Source organism: Chrysochloris asiatica, unplaced genomic scaffold, assembly GCF_000296735.1.
Source record: "Chrysochloris asiatica unplaced genomic scaffold, ChrAsi1.0 scaffold00294, whole genome shotgun sequence".
NCBI classification, from domain to species: domain Eukaryota; kingdom Metazoa; phylum Chordata; class Mammalia; order Afrosoricida; family Chrysochloridae; genus Chrysochloris; species Chrysochloris asiatica.
The window spans coordinates 2,866,340-2,879,520 of record NW_006408812.1 but is presented as its reverse complement, the minus strand read 5'-3'; the positions used below and the strand labels follow the sequence as shown (position 1 = coordinate 2,879,520).

General features: G+C 37.4%; 1 protein-coding gene across 7 annotated transcripts in view; it reads left to right on the top strand.

Annotated features, from left to right (window-relative positions):
* PDLIM5 (PDZ and LIM domain 5) overlaps positions 1–13,181 on the top strand; it is a 296,691-nt gene that overhangs the window by 93,426 nt on the left and 190,084 nt on the right. For all 7 annotated transcript variants that reach the window (XM_006874692.1, XM_006874697.1, XM_006874696.1 and 4 more), the window contains one exon: positions 1,745–1,896. In XM_006874692.1, coding sequence (XP_006874754.1) covers positions 1,745–1,896 — 152 coding nt within the window. The remainder of the gene's footprint in view (positions 1–1,744; positions 1,897–13,181) is intronic.

The following is a 13,181-nucleotide window of genomic DNA, read 5'->3' as shown; positions in this document are numbered from 1 at the left end:
CATTAGGGATATATGTTGTTAAGCGCTGCCGAGTGGGTTCTGACTCATACTGACCCTGTAGGTCCTGGAAAGGGTTTCTGAATAGTAGCTGGTGGGTTTGAACCACCAGCCGTACAGTTAGCAGTCCAGTGCTTGTTTTACAGCACTGCACCAAAACTTTTAGGGTTGTGTTTATTGTTAGTGTGTTGAGTTAATTCTGACTCACAATGAACCTGTACAGGATTTCCAAGGAGTAGCTGGTGGGTTTGAACTACTGATTTTGTGGTTTGCAATCCAGTGCTTATCCTACATCACCACACCAGGCGTTCATACTGGGATATATGTTGTTGTTGCTGTTAAGTGCCATTGTGTCAGTTCCAACTCAGTGACCCTGTATAGGGTTTCCAAAAAGCAGCCTGGTGGGTTTGAACTGCCGACCTTGTGGGTCGAATTCCAGTGCTGATCCTACAGTGCCACATCAGAAGTCTTACGGGGAAGAAAAGTTTTTCTTTATAGATATATAGATATGGTTCCTGTCTTGAAGAATAGATATATAAGTATATATAGATATGGTTCCTGTCTTGAAGAATCTAGCAGTCAACAGTATTTGCTCAATTTTTGGATAGGAAGGTACTTGTTTTTATAGACTGTAATTGCTTTTCTCTGATCATTGTTTTTAAGAAAAGAATTTGACCACTGATGATAATAAAAAAATGTCCATTGTTAGCACTCTGTTCTTGTTAAGTGACCTGAGTTTTGTTTTTGTTTTTAATTAAAAAGTAATTTTACTAAATGTTCTTTAGAACCTTTGATTTTAGTTATTACAAGAATGTAAGACTACTGATTATTTTCTTTATTTTTTTGTCTGGTCTCATCTGTCTTCCTATAACTCTGTTCAATGCGATTTACATGTTGTAAGTATTGAATGCTGAGTTTGTCATTAAGACTAGAATGTTTCTTTTAATTTGTACTTGTTTCATTTTTCTAGGTATTTATGAAAATTTCATTATCTTTTCATTTTACTGTAAATTTATATTTTTACTTTTTTGGAACAATAAAATATATACACTTGAAATCTGAAGCAAGCTTAGATAATATAAAGTCAAAGAAATTTTTATTGAGCAAGGAAAGAGGGAGGTTGGGAATTAAGGACTGTAAAATGTCTGGAAGTCTCAGACACGACTCATTTCTTTCTTCCCATTCTGTTAAAGTTTTAGAGCAGGAAGCACAACCAATATAAAAGACATTTGGGCATGTGATCTAAAATACTTCAGTCCCCAAAATACCGGATATAACCTGTACTCAGCAGGAATGATCCCTCAGTATATCTTCGCTCTATATTATCCTTTGTGTTCGAACAAAATACAGCTGTTTAAAGAGTTTTCTAAATTATCTGTAAAAGAGTCTAAAATACCCCACTCATATTACATTCTTCTACTTCTACTAAAACAGAAGTTTTCTTGACTACTTCTCTGTTTTACTCATAACAATCATACACTACTGTTGCATAATTTAGAAAATGGAGTGATTATCAGGGAACCTTTCTCAAAAACTGGTTTTTGAATAGCCGGTAAAGATGTAAAGAAAATAAAGTTGTGTTAAGCAAGGTTTTGTGTCCCTCCCCTGCCCCCCGGTCCATGTAATACTTTCTCTAATAGTATGGCAATAAACTTTTCTTTGGCTATTAACAAAAGTATAATTTATCCTTAGTGTTTACTATTACATTTAAAAAAATAATAATCCTAATGTAATTTATTTTTTACAGCTCAAAGATGGCGGCAAGGCATCCCAGGCAAATGTGAGAATAGGTGATGTGGTTCTCAGCATTGATGGAATAAGTACACATGGAATGACTCATCTTGAAGCCCAGAACAAGATTAAGGGGTGTACAGGCTCTTTGAATATGACTCTACAAAGGTAAATTGCTTTTTGTTTGGCTCTGCGAGAGAGAGAACACCACTGAGAAATATGTTTTTGTGTTCATGTTTCATGGCGGCAAGAAGCAGTTTCTGCTACCATTGTTTCAAATAAATATATAATGACTCTTAAATTGGGTCTCGAGCAGCATGAGAATTGGTGAAAGCTAGGAATTATTTCCCCATAAAAAGGCATGTATACACATTCTCACAAAACTGTATATATTGTTTCAGGGAATTTAAGAATTCTTGAAGCTTTTCTTTGGGACTCAGGCTAAGAATTCTTATTTTAGCGTAAAGCTCTTGGCCTTAATATTCTGAGCAGTATATTACGGAACATTCTTTAGGATGTAGTTTGGCTTTCCTTAATTTATCTCTTTTCGGCAATTTCCTCGATAGAAAAGTAATGTTCGAATATATTCACTTGAAGACTGAATTTTCTAGACTACGATTATTTTTAAAAAATTACTCTGACTTCAGTAGTAAAACAGTCAGTGATTTTCTGTCTTTTTTAAAAAACTTGACTGTAACATTGCAGGCATTTTGAGCATGCATACATATGACCTGTACTGAAATCACCTGGAATATTTGTAAAGAATACATATTCCTGTACGGAATCAGAATTTCTGGAAATGAGGACCAAGAATTTGTTTTAACAACTTCACTGGGATTTTTATGAATTTTATAAAGTGAGAACCACTGTGGATTGAGGGGAAGTGGAGGAGAATGAGGGAATAGAGGGAATGTGAGTTGAGTGTTAACTCGGAATTTATAAGTTTAATAAGGAAAGTAGCTTGATCGTTTTACCAATTTATCACTGAGGGTTTTAATTTTGATGAGTACAGAAATATTTTTATATTAAATTTGGAAAACATATTTTTCCTCATTTATAGCATCTTGAATTATCATCGTTGCAAATTTTTTTAAGAGGGGAATAAAATATGTGATAACCTCTCAAACCAGTGTATTGATTACTGAATGTTTTTCCATGAGCCCCGCATGGAACTAGAGTGTGTGGAAAACACTGTGGAAAATGCTTCTCTGTTCTTTGCTATTGCTGTTCTAGAAATTTTTAGTTAAAGGATTTATACAGGTAAAATTATATGTACTGTCTGGATGAGTAGCCATTTATCTTTAAAACCAAATAGGAAAACTTTTTTACATACTTAAATTGAATTCAGGTCTTAGACATTAGGATCTTTTGGAAATTATTGAAGAGCTGCACAAGTTTTAGACAAATGACGTGAAGAAAATAGTCTGATGATGTCAGTACTTTTTTTTTTTTTTCCCCAAACAATCATTTTACTTTCCTAGTTTTAATTTTTATTAATTTTTACTTTCCTATTCATTGATTTTGGGAGAAAGATATGGCTTTCTGCTTCTGTAAAGATTTACAGCCTTGGGAACCCTATTCAGAGTGGCTTTGAGTCGGAACCGACTCCACAGCACACCACTACCAGCACCATTCTCTGAGAGGAACCCTGGTATGGTGCCATAGGATAAGCAAGGTTAGTGGTTCAAACTCAACAGCTGCTTCTCAGGAACGCTATTCACGGTCGCTATGAGTAGGACCTGACTTGATAGCACTAAACAATTCTTTGAGAGAGGAACGCAGTGGCTCTGTACAATAAGCTCCAGCAGGGCAGGCACCTATAATCTATTTCGATGGCTTTTTAATTAGTTTCCTCTTGTGAGGCCTTTTTTACATTTTAAAATAGAAACAGTTCCTATCAGTGTTACTGTTGAATTAAAAGTTATGTGTATTTTATATTTTGATAGCTATTAGCCATATGGGTGCATTGGTGGCTTTGTAGGAGAGTAGGGTAAACATTGGCCTGCTCCAACAAGATTGATAGTTCAAATCCACCACTTGCTTTCACTCTGTGGGAGCAAGGTGAGGCTTTTTGCTGCTGTTAAGATTTACAGTCTTGGAAACCCTATACAGGTACAGGGTCACTATGAGTCAGAATCAACTTGATGACATATAACAGCATGTAGCTGTACATTTTAATACATAGAGATTTAACCAATTAGTAAATAGTCATTTGTACATAGAGGCAGTTTTAATTAGTATGGATTTTGAGAGGAAATTAAGAGGCCAAGAGGCTTAACTCGTTTGAGATCACAAAAGACAAATAAAAAACAAAATGTTAATGACGATGGACTTTTCCTCACATTCTGAGTAGAAAGTTCATACAGAGTACAAGCTCTTTCCTTGATAGTGTATCATTTATTTCATACCAACTACTCTTCATACCAACTACTCTTCTTCATGGAGTCCTGTTGTGGCGCCGTCGGTTATTGCGCCAGACTGCAAGCAGTTTGAACTGCAAGGTCGGTGGTTCAAGATCACCAGTAGCTCCTTGGAAACCCTATATAGGGTCGCTATGGGTTGGAACTGACTTGATGGCACTTAACAACAACAAAAACAACTCTTCTTCACATCGAGCCATCCTTTTCTGATCCAAGACCCAGTGAAAACAGATGATACTACCCTGTTTAGATGCACCACCAATTTAAGTAATTAGCATTAGCTTCTAACTAATAAAGATTATTTTCAGTTCCTTCAAAGCAAAAGCTAACACATTAACCTGTTACAAACATCTGGGTATGTGACTTAAACTTGTCTTCAGATTTCTGAATACACATATTCAGGAGCTCAAAAGAAAAGGAAGCATTTTAGAATCCTATTGTTAATTATAATTCTTAAGTTTTTAAACACTTGTGTTAGATGATATTAGCCTGTTTGATTGTGAGAATTTATGAAAATAACACTGGCAGTGCTGTTGAAAAATTTTTTTTCCTTTTAAGGAAAAAACACAATTTTGAAGAGTAACCTCCCGTTCTTCCCTTTGTGGTTGGTGGTTATGTTGGTTCTGACTCATAGTGACCCTGTATAGGGTTTCCAAGGCTACTGTACAGCTTTACCAGAGTAGAAAACCTCATCTTTCTCCTGCAGAGTAGCTGGTGTATTTTGTTGACCTTGTGTTTAGCAGTCCAATGTGTAATCCACTAAGCCATATAGAGCGCCTTTCCTGTGTACCTCCCCTTAGGGTCTCTGTTTTTCCCATGTCACAGGAAATAATTATTTTTCTCTCAGTGCTTAATTTTAAACCTTTTCTACATATTTCTGAGTTCCAATCACATCTTTTTTTCCCAACCCCTACCAACCAACCTAAGGAGCTCTGGTAGCATAGTGGTTACGAATCGGACTGCGAACTGCAAGGTCATCAGTTCGAAACTACCAGCTGTTCTGCGGGAGAAAGATAAGGCTTTCTGCTCCCGTAAAGATTTACAGCCTTGGAAACCCTGTGCAGGGTCGCTATGAGTCTGAATCGACTCCACGGCATATAACAACAACAACCAGCCAACCTACTTTATATGCTCTTTCTAAACTAATTTACCTACAACATCACTTTCATAATGTAACCCTCCTCACCCATTTTTTTTCTTCATACATGTTGTTTCTTCATGAGTATTCTTTACAGATTTGCACTAATCTGACTTTTCTAGAAGGAGAGCCTGAGATAGGGATTTATGTGCAAGTGATAAGTGACATAGTAAGGGAATCCTCTCAAAATTGTGGTGCTGTTGGATGAACACTGGATACTGGTTTGAACTACAAGGTTGGCGGTTCAAACTCACCAGCTACACCTCAGAAACCCTATACGAGGTCACTATGAGTCAGAAATGACTCGGCAACACTTAACAACAGCAACAACAACAACTCAAAGCTTATCTTCACACAAGTGAGAAAAGCAGGATTGGGAAGAAGAAACAGAGATGAACAAAGATGTGGTGGTTCCAGGTGAAGTCTAGCCTCAACTTGATCCCACCGGGAACTTTGGAGCAACATTACACCACAGAGCCCGTACTGCCTTGAGGCAAGAGAGCTAGGCTTTTATTTTATTATTTTTTAAATCCCTCCCCCACATCTGTTATTCTTGCCTACCAGCTGTCCTGGAATTATGTGGGGGAGCTAAGGGGACTACCAGGAGGCTTCTGTTGCCTAAGGACAGTATTCCATAGACGATTGCTTATGTGATGTGTGAGCCATTGGCAGCAATGCAGGGAACTTGGGTGATCGGTGGACTACAGTGAAAGGTTTCAGTGGATCCAGGCTGAGCACCAACAGCATGTTTTATGAGATTCCTTTCAGATCATAGCCCTCTGAGCAGAGAGTCTCTGTAATGTAAACCACTGCTATTGAGTAACTTCTAATTCATAGAGAGACACCGTGCACTGTGTCTGAGGCTGTAAATCTTTACTGGAGCAGAAAGCCTCAGTTGTTATGAGGTGCTGTCGAGTCGATTCTGACTTGTAGCGACCCTGCATAGGCTTCTAAGGAGCGACTGGTGAATTTGAACCCTGACCATGCAGTTAGCAATCCTGTGCTTACCCTACAGTGACACAAGACTCTAGACTCTCTCAAAGTGTCCTCCCCAAATCACTACTACTCAGTGAATATGCTCCATTCTATTTAGGATCGATTTCCCATCATTCCACACATGCACTAACTCTTTTTACTTTATCCTTCACTACCTGGCACAGATTGGCTTCCTCTGGAGCACAACTCAAAATGAGGAGAAATGACTGCAAACATCCATTAATAGTCCTCACAGCAGGACCAATAAGTAATATGATGATAAATGGAAAAAGGATTGAAGTTATCAAAGACATCATTTGCTTGGATCCACAATCAACACACATGGAAGCAGCAGTAAAGAATTTAAATAACGTTTGCATTAGGCAATTCTGCTGCACAAGACCTCTTTTAAAGTGTTAATGAGCAAAGATACCAATTTGAGGACTAAGGTGCATCTGAACCAAGTCATAGTATTTTCTCCTATGGATATGAAAGCTGGGCAATAAATAATGAAGACCTTATTCATTGCCTAGCTAGAGGAATTGCCAGAAGAACAAACAATTATGTCTTGAAAGAAGTATAGCCAGAATTCTCCTTAGAAGGCAGGATAATGAGACTTTGTGTCTTATGCTTTGGGCATGTTATCAGGAAGGGACCAGTCCATGGACAAGGGCATCATGTTTGATAAAAAGAAGGGTCAGTGTAAAAGAGGAAGACCCCCAATGAGATGGATCTGCATATGGCAGCAGCGTTGGTCTCAAGGGTAACAACAGTTGTGAGGTTGGCACAGGGCTCAGATTGTGTTTCATTCTGTTGTGCATAGGGTTGCTATGAGTTGAGACTGACTTGCTCTTCAACAACAATGTCTTTAGAAAATTGTTACATGTATACTAGTCCTGTTTCTCCAATTAGATTTCCTTAAAGACTATGTATTTTATTTTCTTTGTATGTTTTATTGTTTGAAGGTTTACACAACAGTGTAGGTTCACATTCAGTGTTTTCCACAGGAGTTAGTCGTGGCATTCTTCATAATATGTGAACATTTTCATCATTTCCATTCTAGTTACTCCATTTCCATTAATCTAGTTTCCTGTCCCTTACATTCTCTGCTTTAAGTAATTATTGAGTGTTTAGTCTCACATTGGTGATTACTTAAAGGAACACTTTACTTATGAGTGGTATTGATTATTGTTCTAACCACTTTGTTATTTAGCTACAAGGTGACCTCAGGGGTTAATTTTGGTTCGAGGTTTGAAATGTATCTCAGAACAATAATCTCGGGATGTTCTCCAGTCTCAGCTAGTCCTTTTTTATCTGCTTTTTTATTGGTTTGTTTTTAGAAATTTTAGTTTTTGTTCTGCATTATTTTTCTATTCTGTTAGGGTCCATCTGTTGTAGTCTTGATTAGAATGGTCAGTAGTGGTAGCTGGGCTCTATCTAGTTCTTCTCATCTTAGGGTAGAATAAGTCTGTGGTTCATGTCAGCTAATTGTATTGCAGACTGATGTCTTCTTTGAGGCTTGGTTTCCCTTTTTCTCTTTACTCCAGACAAGTAGAGATCAGTAGTTGTATTTTAGAAAGCGTGACTATTTGCAAGCTTTTAAGATTCGAGACACTGCTCACCAAACTAGGAATTTTGGTGAACAGAATTTTATGAGCACACTATTTGAATTTTGACAGCATCTGTATATATTATTGTATTTTTGGTGTTTCATAAGTAAATATTTGAAAGGCAATAGTATAATTTCCCAAACATGGAATCATTTATTTGTTCCACAAATATATATTATTAAACTTTTGCCATGTGCCAGATGTTATTATAAAGGTGAACAGCACAGCCCTCATTGTGCTGACATTTTTTGGGGTTGTTGTTGTTATGTGCCATGGAGTCAGTTCCGACTCATAGCAAGCCTGTACAGGGTTTCCGAGGCTGTAAATTTTTACGGGAGTAGAAAGCCTCATCTTTCTCCTGCGTTAGAGCTGGTAGTTTCGAACTGCTGACCTTGCAGTTTACAGCCTGATTCCTAATCACTATGTATGCCATATGGCCAAATGAGATCTGGGGGAGAAATAAAGGAAGCTAGTAAATGCAGGAGTAAGACATTGCAGTTTAAGATACACTGGTCAGGAAAGCCTTTATAAGAAAGATATGGGTGAATGGAGGTTTCAGGTAGAGAAAAGAGCCAGTGCAGGGAAGCCATTGTGGCTAGCACTAAATGAGTGAAGAAGTCAGAGAGGGAGCAGGAAGCAGGTAGAAGTGGTTCAGGACTTGTAATCTTTGTGGTCATTTAAGTTTTCCTGAGCCTTGTTAAAAAAAAAAAAAAAAAATTGTGAGAAAGTTTTGGAAAAACAGCAGATTTTGAAAATGTTTTGGGATTGAAGTGATTTTATTTTTGGAAAGTGGCATCAGCAGAAGGAGCACACCAAACCTCTTCCCACTTTTCTTCTTGTTGTCATTGAGTCTGTTCCATGTAGTGGCTGGCAAGTTTGAACCACTAACCTTGTGACTAGCAGTCCAGGACAGATCCTACAGTACTACACTTCTGACTCCTCAGGAACCTTAATAGCGGTGGCACTCCACTACCTTTTCTTGCTGCATTGTAGAAACCAGGGCTTCACTTTCCTTGTTTCAGAGCTTTGAATCAGTTCATTCCAATTCATTTTACCCTCTGATGAAACTTTGCATTTCCACCCCCAGATATATGGAATCAGAATTTATATTTTAACAAGATCCTCAAGTGATTGTTATAGGTTCTCTGGGGATTCTCTGTATACCAGATTCTGTATATCTAATTAAAATGTCGATTCAATATATCTGAAGGACGAAAGCAAATTCTCAGCAGGGGTTTGAACTGGAATGAACCAGCTCAAAGTCCTGGTAAAAACACAGTGATTAGTAATGCTGCCAAGTTTTGTTCACCACAACAAAGAATACCCAGAGGAAGAATGTAAAAGAGAAAGATCATTTTTGTTTTTAAAATGAAAATCCATAGCAATTTTGTCTTGTGAAAGAGATATAAAAATTGTATTTGTATATTTAATTTCATGTCTTTCAACCCGTCAACAGTATCCTAAAGAGAATTTAGGTAAGAAAAAGTAAGATAGAGATACTTGGCTTGATTAAGTTTTTGTAATTTTTTTTAAACAATTACTTTTATTGGGTCTAATTTGGTGGTATGTAATGAAGCAGTGCTGGTCTGGCACTGTGGGTTAATGCTCCAGACTGCAAAGCTGTTTGCACTGCAAGGTCGGTGGTTCAAGCTCACCAACTGTTCTTGAAAACCCTATACAGGGTCAGAACTGACTTGATGACACTTAAAACAACAACAACAAATACAGTGAACATGTTGTTTTTTTTCTGTACTATCCTAAAAAAGTTAAGACTAGGCTTGTTACATTCTGGGTATGTGATGCATACAGAGTTGTAGTGGGGGTGGTGGTTATGTGCCGTGGAGTTGGTTCCAACTCATAGCGACCCTGCATAGGGTTACCGGGGCTGTAAATCTTTACGGGAGGAGAAATTCTCATCTTTCTCTCGTGTAACAGCTGGTCATTTCAAACTACTGATGTTGAGGTTAGCAGCCTGACTTGTGACCACTACAGTACCAGAACTCATTATGTAGAGTTATGGAAGGTATTATTTTGATTTGTCTGTTATCCTTGGAAACTCTGGGAAATTTATTTAGCTACAGCTATAAGTGATTATAAGAGTACTGCAACTGGACAATAGAATATTCTGTCAAAAGTTATTTTTTTTCTCAAGGAAATTAGATGGATAACAGTATCCTTATTTTAAATATTAAATGCATGTTTCATGTTATTTTTATTCAAGTCAGAATGGATCACTGTTTAAATGATATCATTTAAAAAGACTAACTGTGATATCTAATAAGTATTACTAGGAGGCACAAACGGTTAATTGCTTGACTACTGTACTTTGGACATATTGTCAGGAGGGACCAGTCGCTGGAGAAGGATATCATGTTTGGTAAGGTGGAGGGTCAGAGAAAAAGAGGAAGACCCCCCAATGAGATGGATTGGCCAAGTGGCAGCATCAATGGACTCAAGTGTGGCAACAGTAGTGAGGTTGGCCCAGGATCGGGCAGTGTTTCATTCTGCTGTGCATAGGGTCGCTAAGGGTCGGTACTGACTCGATGGCACCTAACAACAACAACAACAACTACCAGCTGTAAGGTTGTGGTTCAATCCCAGAGTTGCCTAGGAAGTCAGAGTTGGCAGTCTGCTTTTGCAAGGCCACAGCCTTGACAACCCTGTGGAGCAGTTACACTCTGCACACATGGAATCAGAATTGACTCCATGGTAACTAGGAACAGCAAGAGCAACAGCACTACTAACTGCATTCAATTTGAATTATATGGATGAGACTGTAAAATTATTTCATTAATCTCTGAATAGGAAATAGATATATTTTTAGTAATATACTGTGTGATTTCAAAAAGCCACTAACCTTCTAGGCCTTAATTTTCTTGACTAGAAAGTGAGTTATGGGTGACATCCCAGTTCCCTTTTTGCAATAAAAAATTCTGGTTCTTCTTCTGGTTTTACAACTATCGATGGGTAAGTTCCTTAGAGCTTGCTATTCGATGAAACTAACTTTGTTTATTCTGGCTGAGAACATCAGGAAATTGGATTTTCTTCATTGAAATGATCTCAAACTGTGCCAGCTTAGCAAGTGATTTGTACTATGTAACTTTAAGGTGAAAGGTAGGTCAGATGACTATTCCAACAAGATTTAATCATAAAAAATACTTAATTTATCCTTATTTTATATTGTTAAATTAGTTCTGTGTGGATCACAGCAGAGCTGTTCTAATCTTCCTTGTTTTTTTGCATTATTGATAGTGGCATAATCTGTGTTTCACTTTTTGTTCCTTAGATTTCTTTTGGTATATAACCTGTTAGGATCTGATGTGCAAGACGTCGAAGGATTGAACTTTGAAAAATAATGCCTCCCCTTTCTTCCTCATCCTTGTTAAAAAAATAGTTGTGAGGGGTCCAGTAACTACTAATAATTAATGACAGATTGAAATAATGTATTAGACACATTGAATTACAGGAAAAGAGAAAAAGTAGCTGTTATATCAGACTGAATTTATTAACTGGCTTTTATTTCATTTCATTGGATTGCTTAAGTACCTATTATTATTGTCTGTATGGATACAGTTCTGCTATTTCTTTTACCAATAGCAAAAAAGAGTGCTGATATAGCGCTGTGTGATAAGCACTGGACTGCTCATCACAAGGTTGGCAGTTCTGACCCACCAGGCTGCTACTCGGAAACCCTATACAGGGTTGCTTTGCTGGCAGTCAGAACCAACTTGATAGCATTTAACAATAACAACAACAATAGCATAGAGATAGGATTTTAGAAAGATTTCAAAAACAATTTTATTTAAAGTTTTCAAGTCTCTATCTGGAATATTCAGTTCATGTAAATCAGAGATGCATGTCATCTCATTTGAGGTTATTTTTTCCCTTTTTTTTTTTTTTGCTTGCTTGCTTGTTTTTAAATTTTTTGGTCAGAAGATGACCATTTTTCACAAGGATTGAGTTACAGATCTAACCACTCCCCCTTCCCACAAGTTAAAAGTAATGCTTAGGAAAGGTATGCAATGTATTTAAACATCTGATTTGTGCAAGCCTTTTTGCATATGTGAGATCATTTAATCCTTATAGGTATCTCATTGGGGAAGAAGTTAGCATCTTCATTTTTCAGATGATTAAATAAAAGCTTATGTTTATTTGATTTCCTTAACCAGTCCCAGATCAGTTTAAAGCCTGTGCACTCTACTTCTCTTTGCTGTAGCAAAGAATTTAGTGACTGTAGAGTCCTAATGTTGTTTTTGTTGTTGTTAAGTGCCGTGGAGTAGGGTCCGACCCGTAGCGACCCTGTATAGGGTTTCCAAGGGTGTGAATCTTTACGGGAGTAGAAAGCTTGATCTTTCTCCCGCGGAACAGCTGGTAGTTTCGAACCGCTGACCTTAAGGTTCGCAGCCCGATTCGTAACCACTGTGCTACCAGAGAGTCCTAATATGTACTCGATAAACCAGGATGGCTGGTGGTGGTTGTGTACCGTGGAGTCGGTTCCGACCCATAGCGACCCTCTACAGGGTTTCCAAGGGTGTAAATCTTTACGGGAGCAGAAAGCCTCCTCTTTCTCTTGTGGAGCAGCTAGTAGTTTCGAACTGCTGGCCGTGAGGTTAGCAGCCCGATTTGTAACCACTATGCTACCAGAGCTCCTTATGATAAACCAGGATAGTAGAACAATATTGTGTAACTCTTTGACTTGTCTACTTATAAACAACCACATCTGTGTCCAAAATGTGCTTTAAAAATTATTTTATTGCTGTTGTTGAGAATGTACTCAGCAAAACATATATTCAACAATTTGTACATGTACCATTTAGTGACATTAACTATAGTCTTTGAATTGTGCAGCCATTCTCACCCTCATTTTCTGAATCTTTCTTTCCCCATTAATGTAAATTCATTGCCCCTTAATAATCCTAACTAATCTTTCAAATTGTTGTTGTCAACTTGATCCCATAAAAATATTTCTTAAAAGAGATAACGCTTAGGGTAGACACTTTTACCACAAAGCAAAATGACTTTGTTTCTAAAGTTTTACTTGTTTTTTTATGTTGCAAATATATATAACAAAACATGTACCAGTTCAGCAGCTTAGGCAAGTACAGTTTAGTGGCATTGATTACATTCTTTAAGTTGTGCAACCTTTGTCACCCTCCTTTTTTAAAATTTTTCTTCCTTTTTTAGCGTAAAGCCACTCTCTCCTCAGGTCCCTGTCTAATCTTCCAAGTTTCTATTGTCACTTTGATGCCATATAGATAGTTCTTAAAATAACACAATGTTCAAGGAAGATTTTTTTTTTTTTTTTTTACC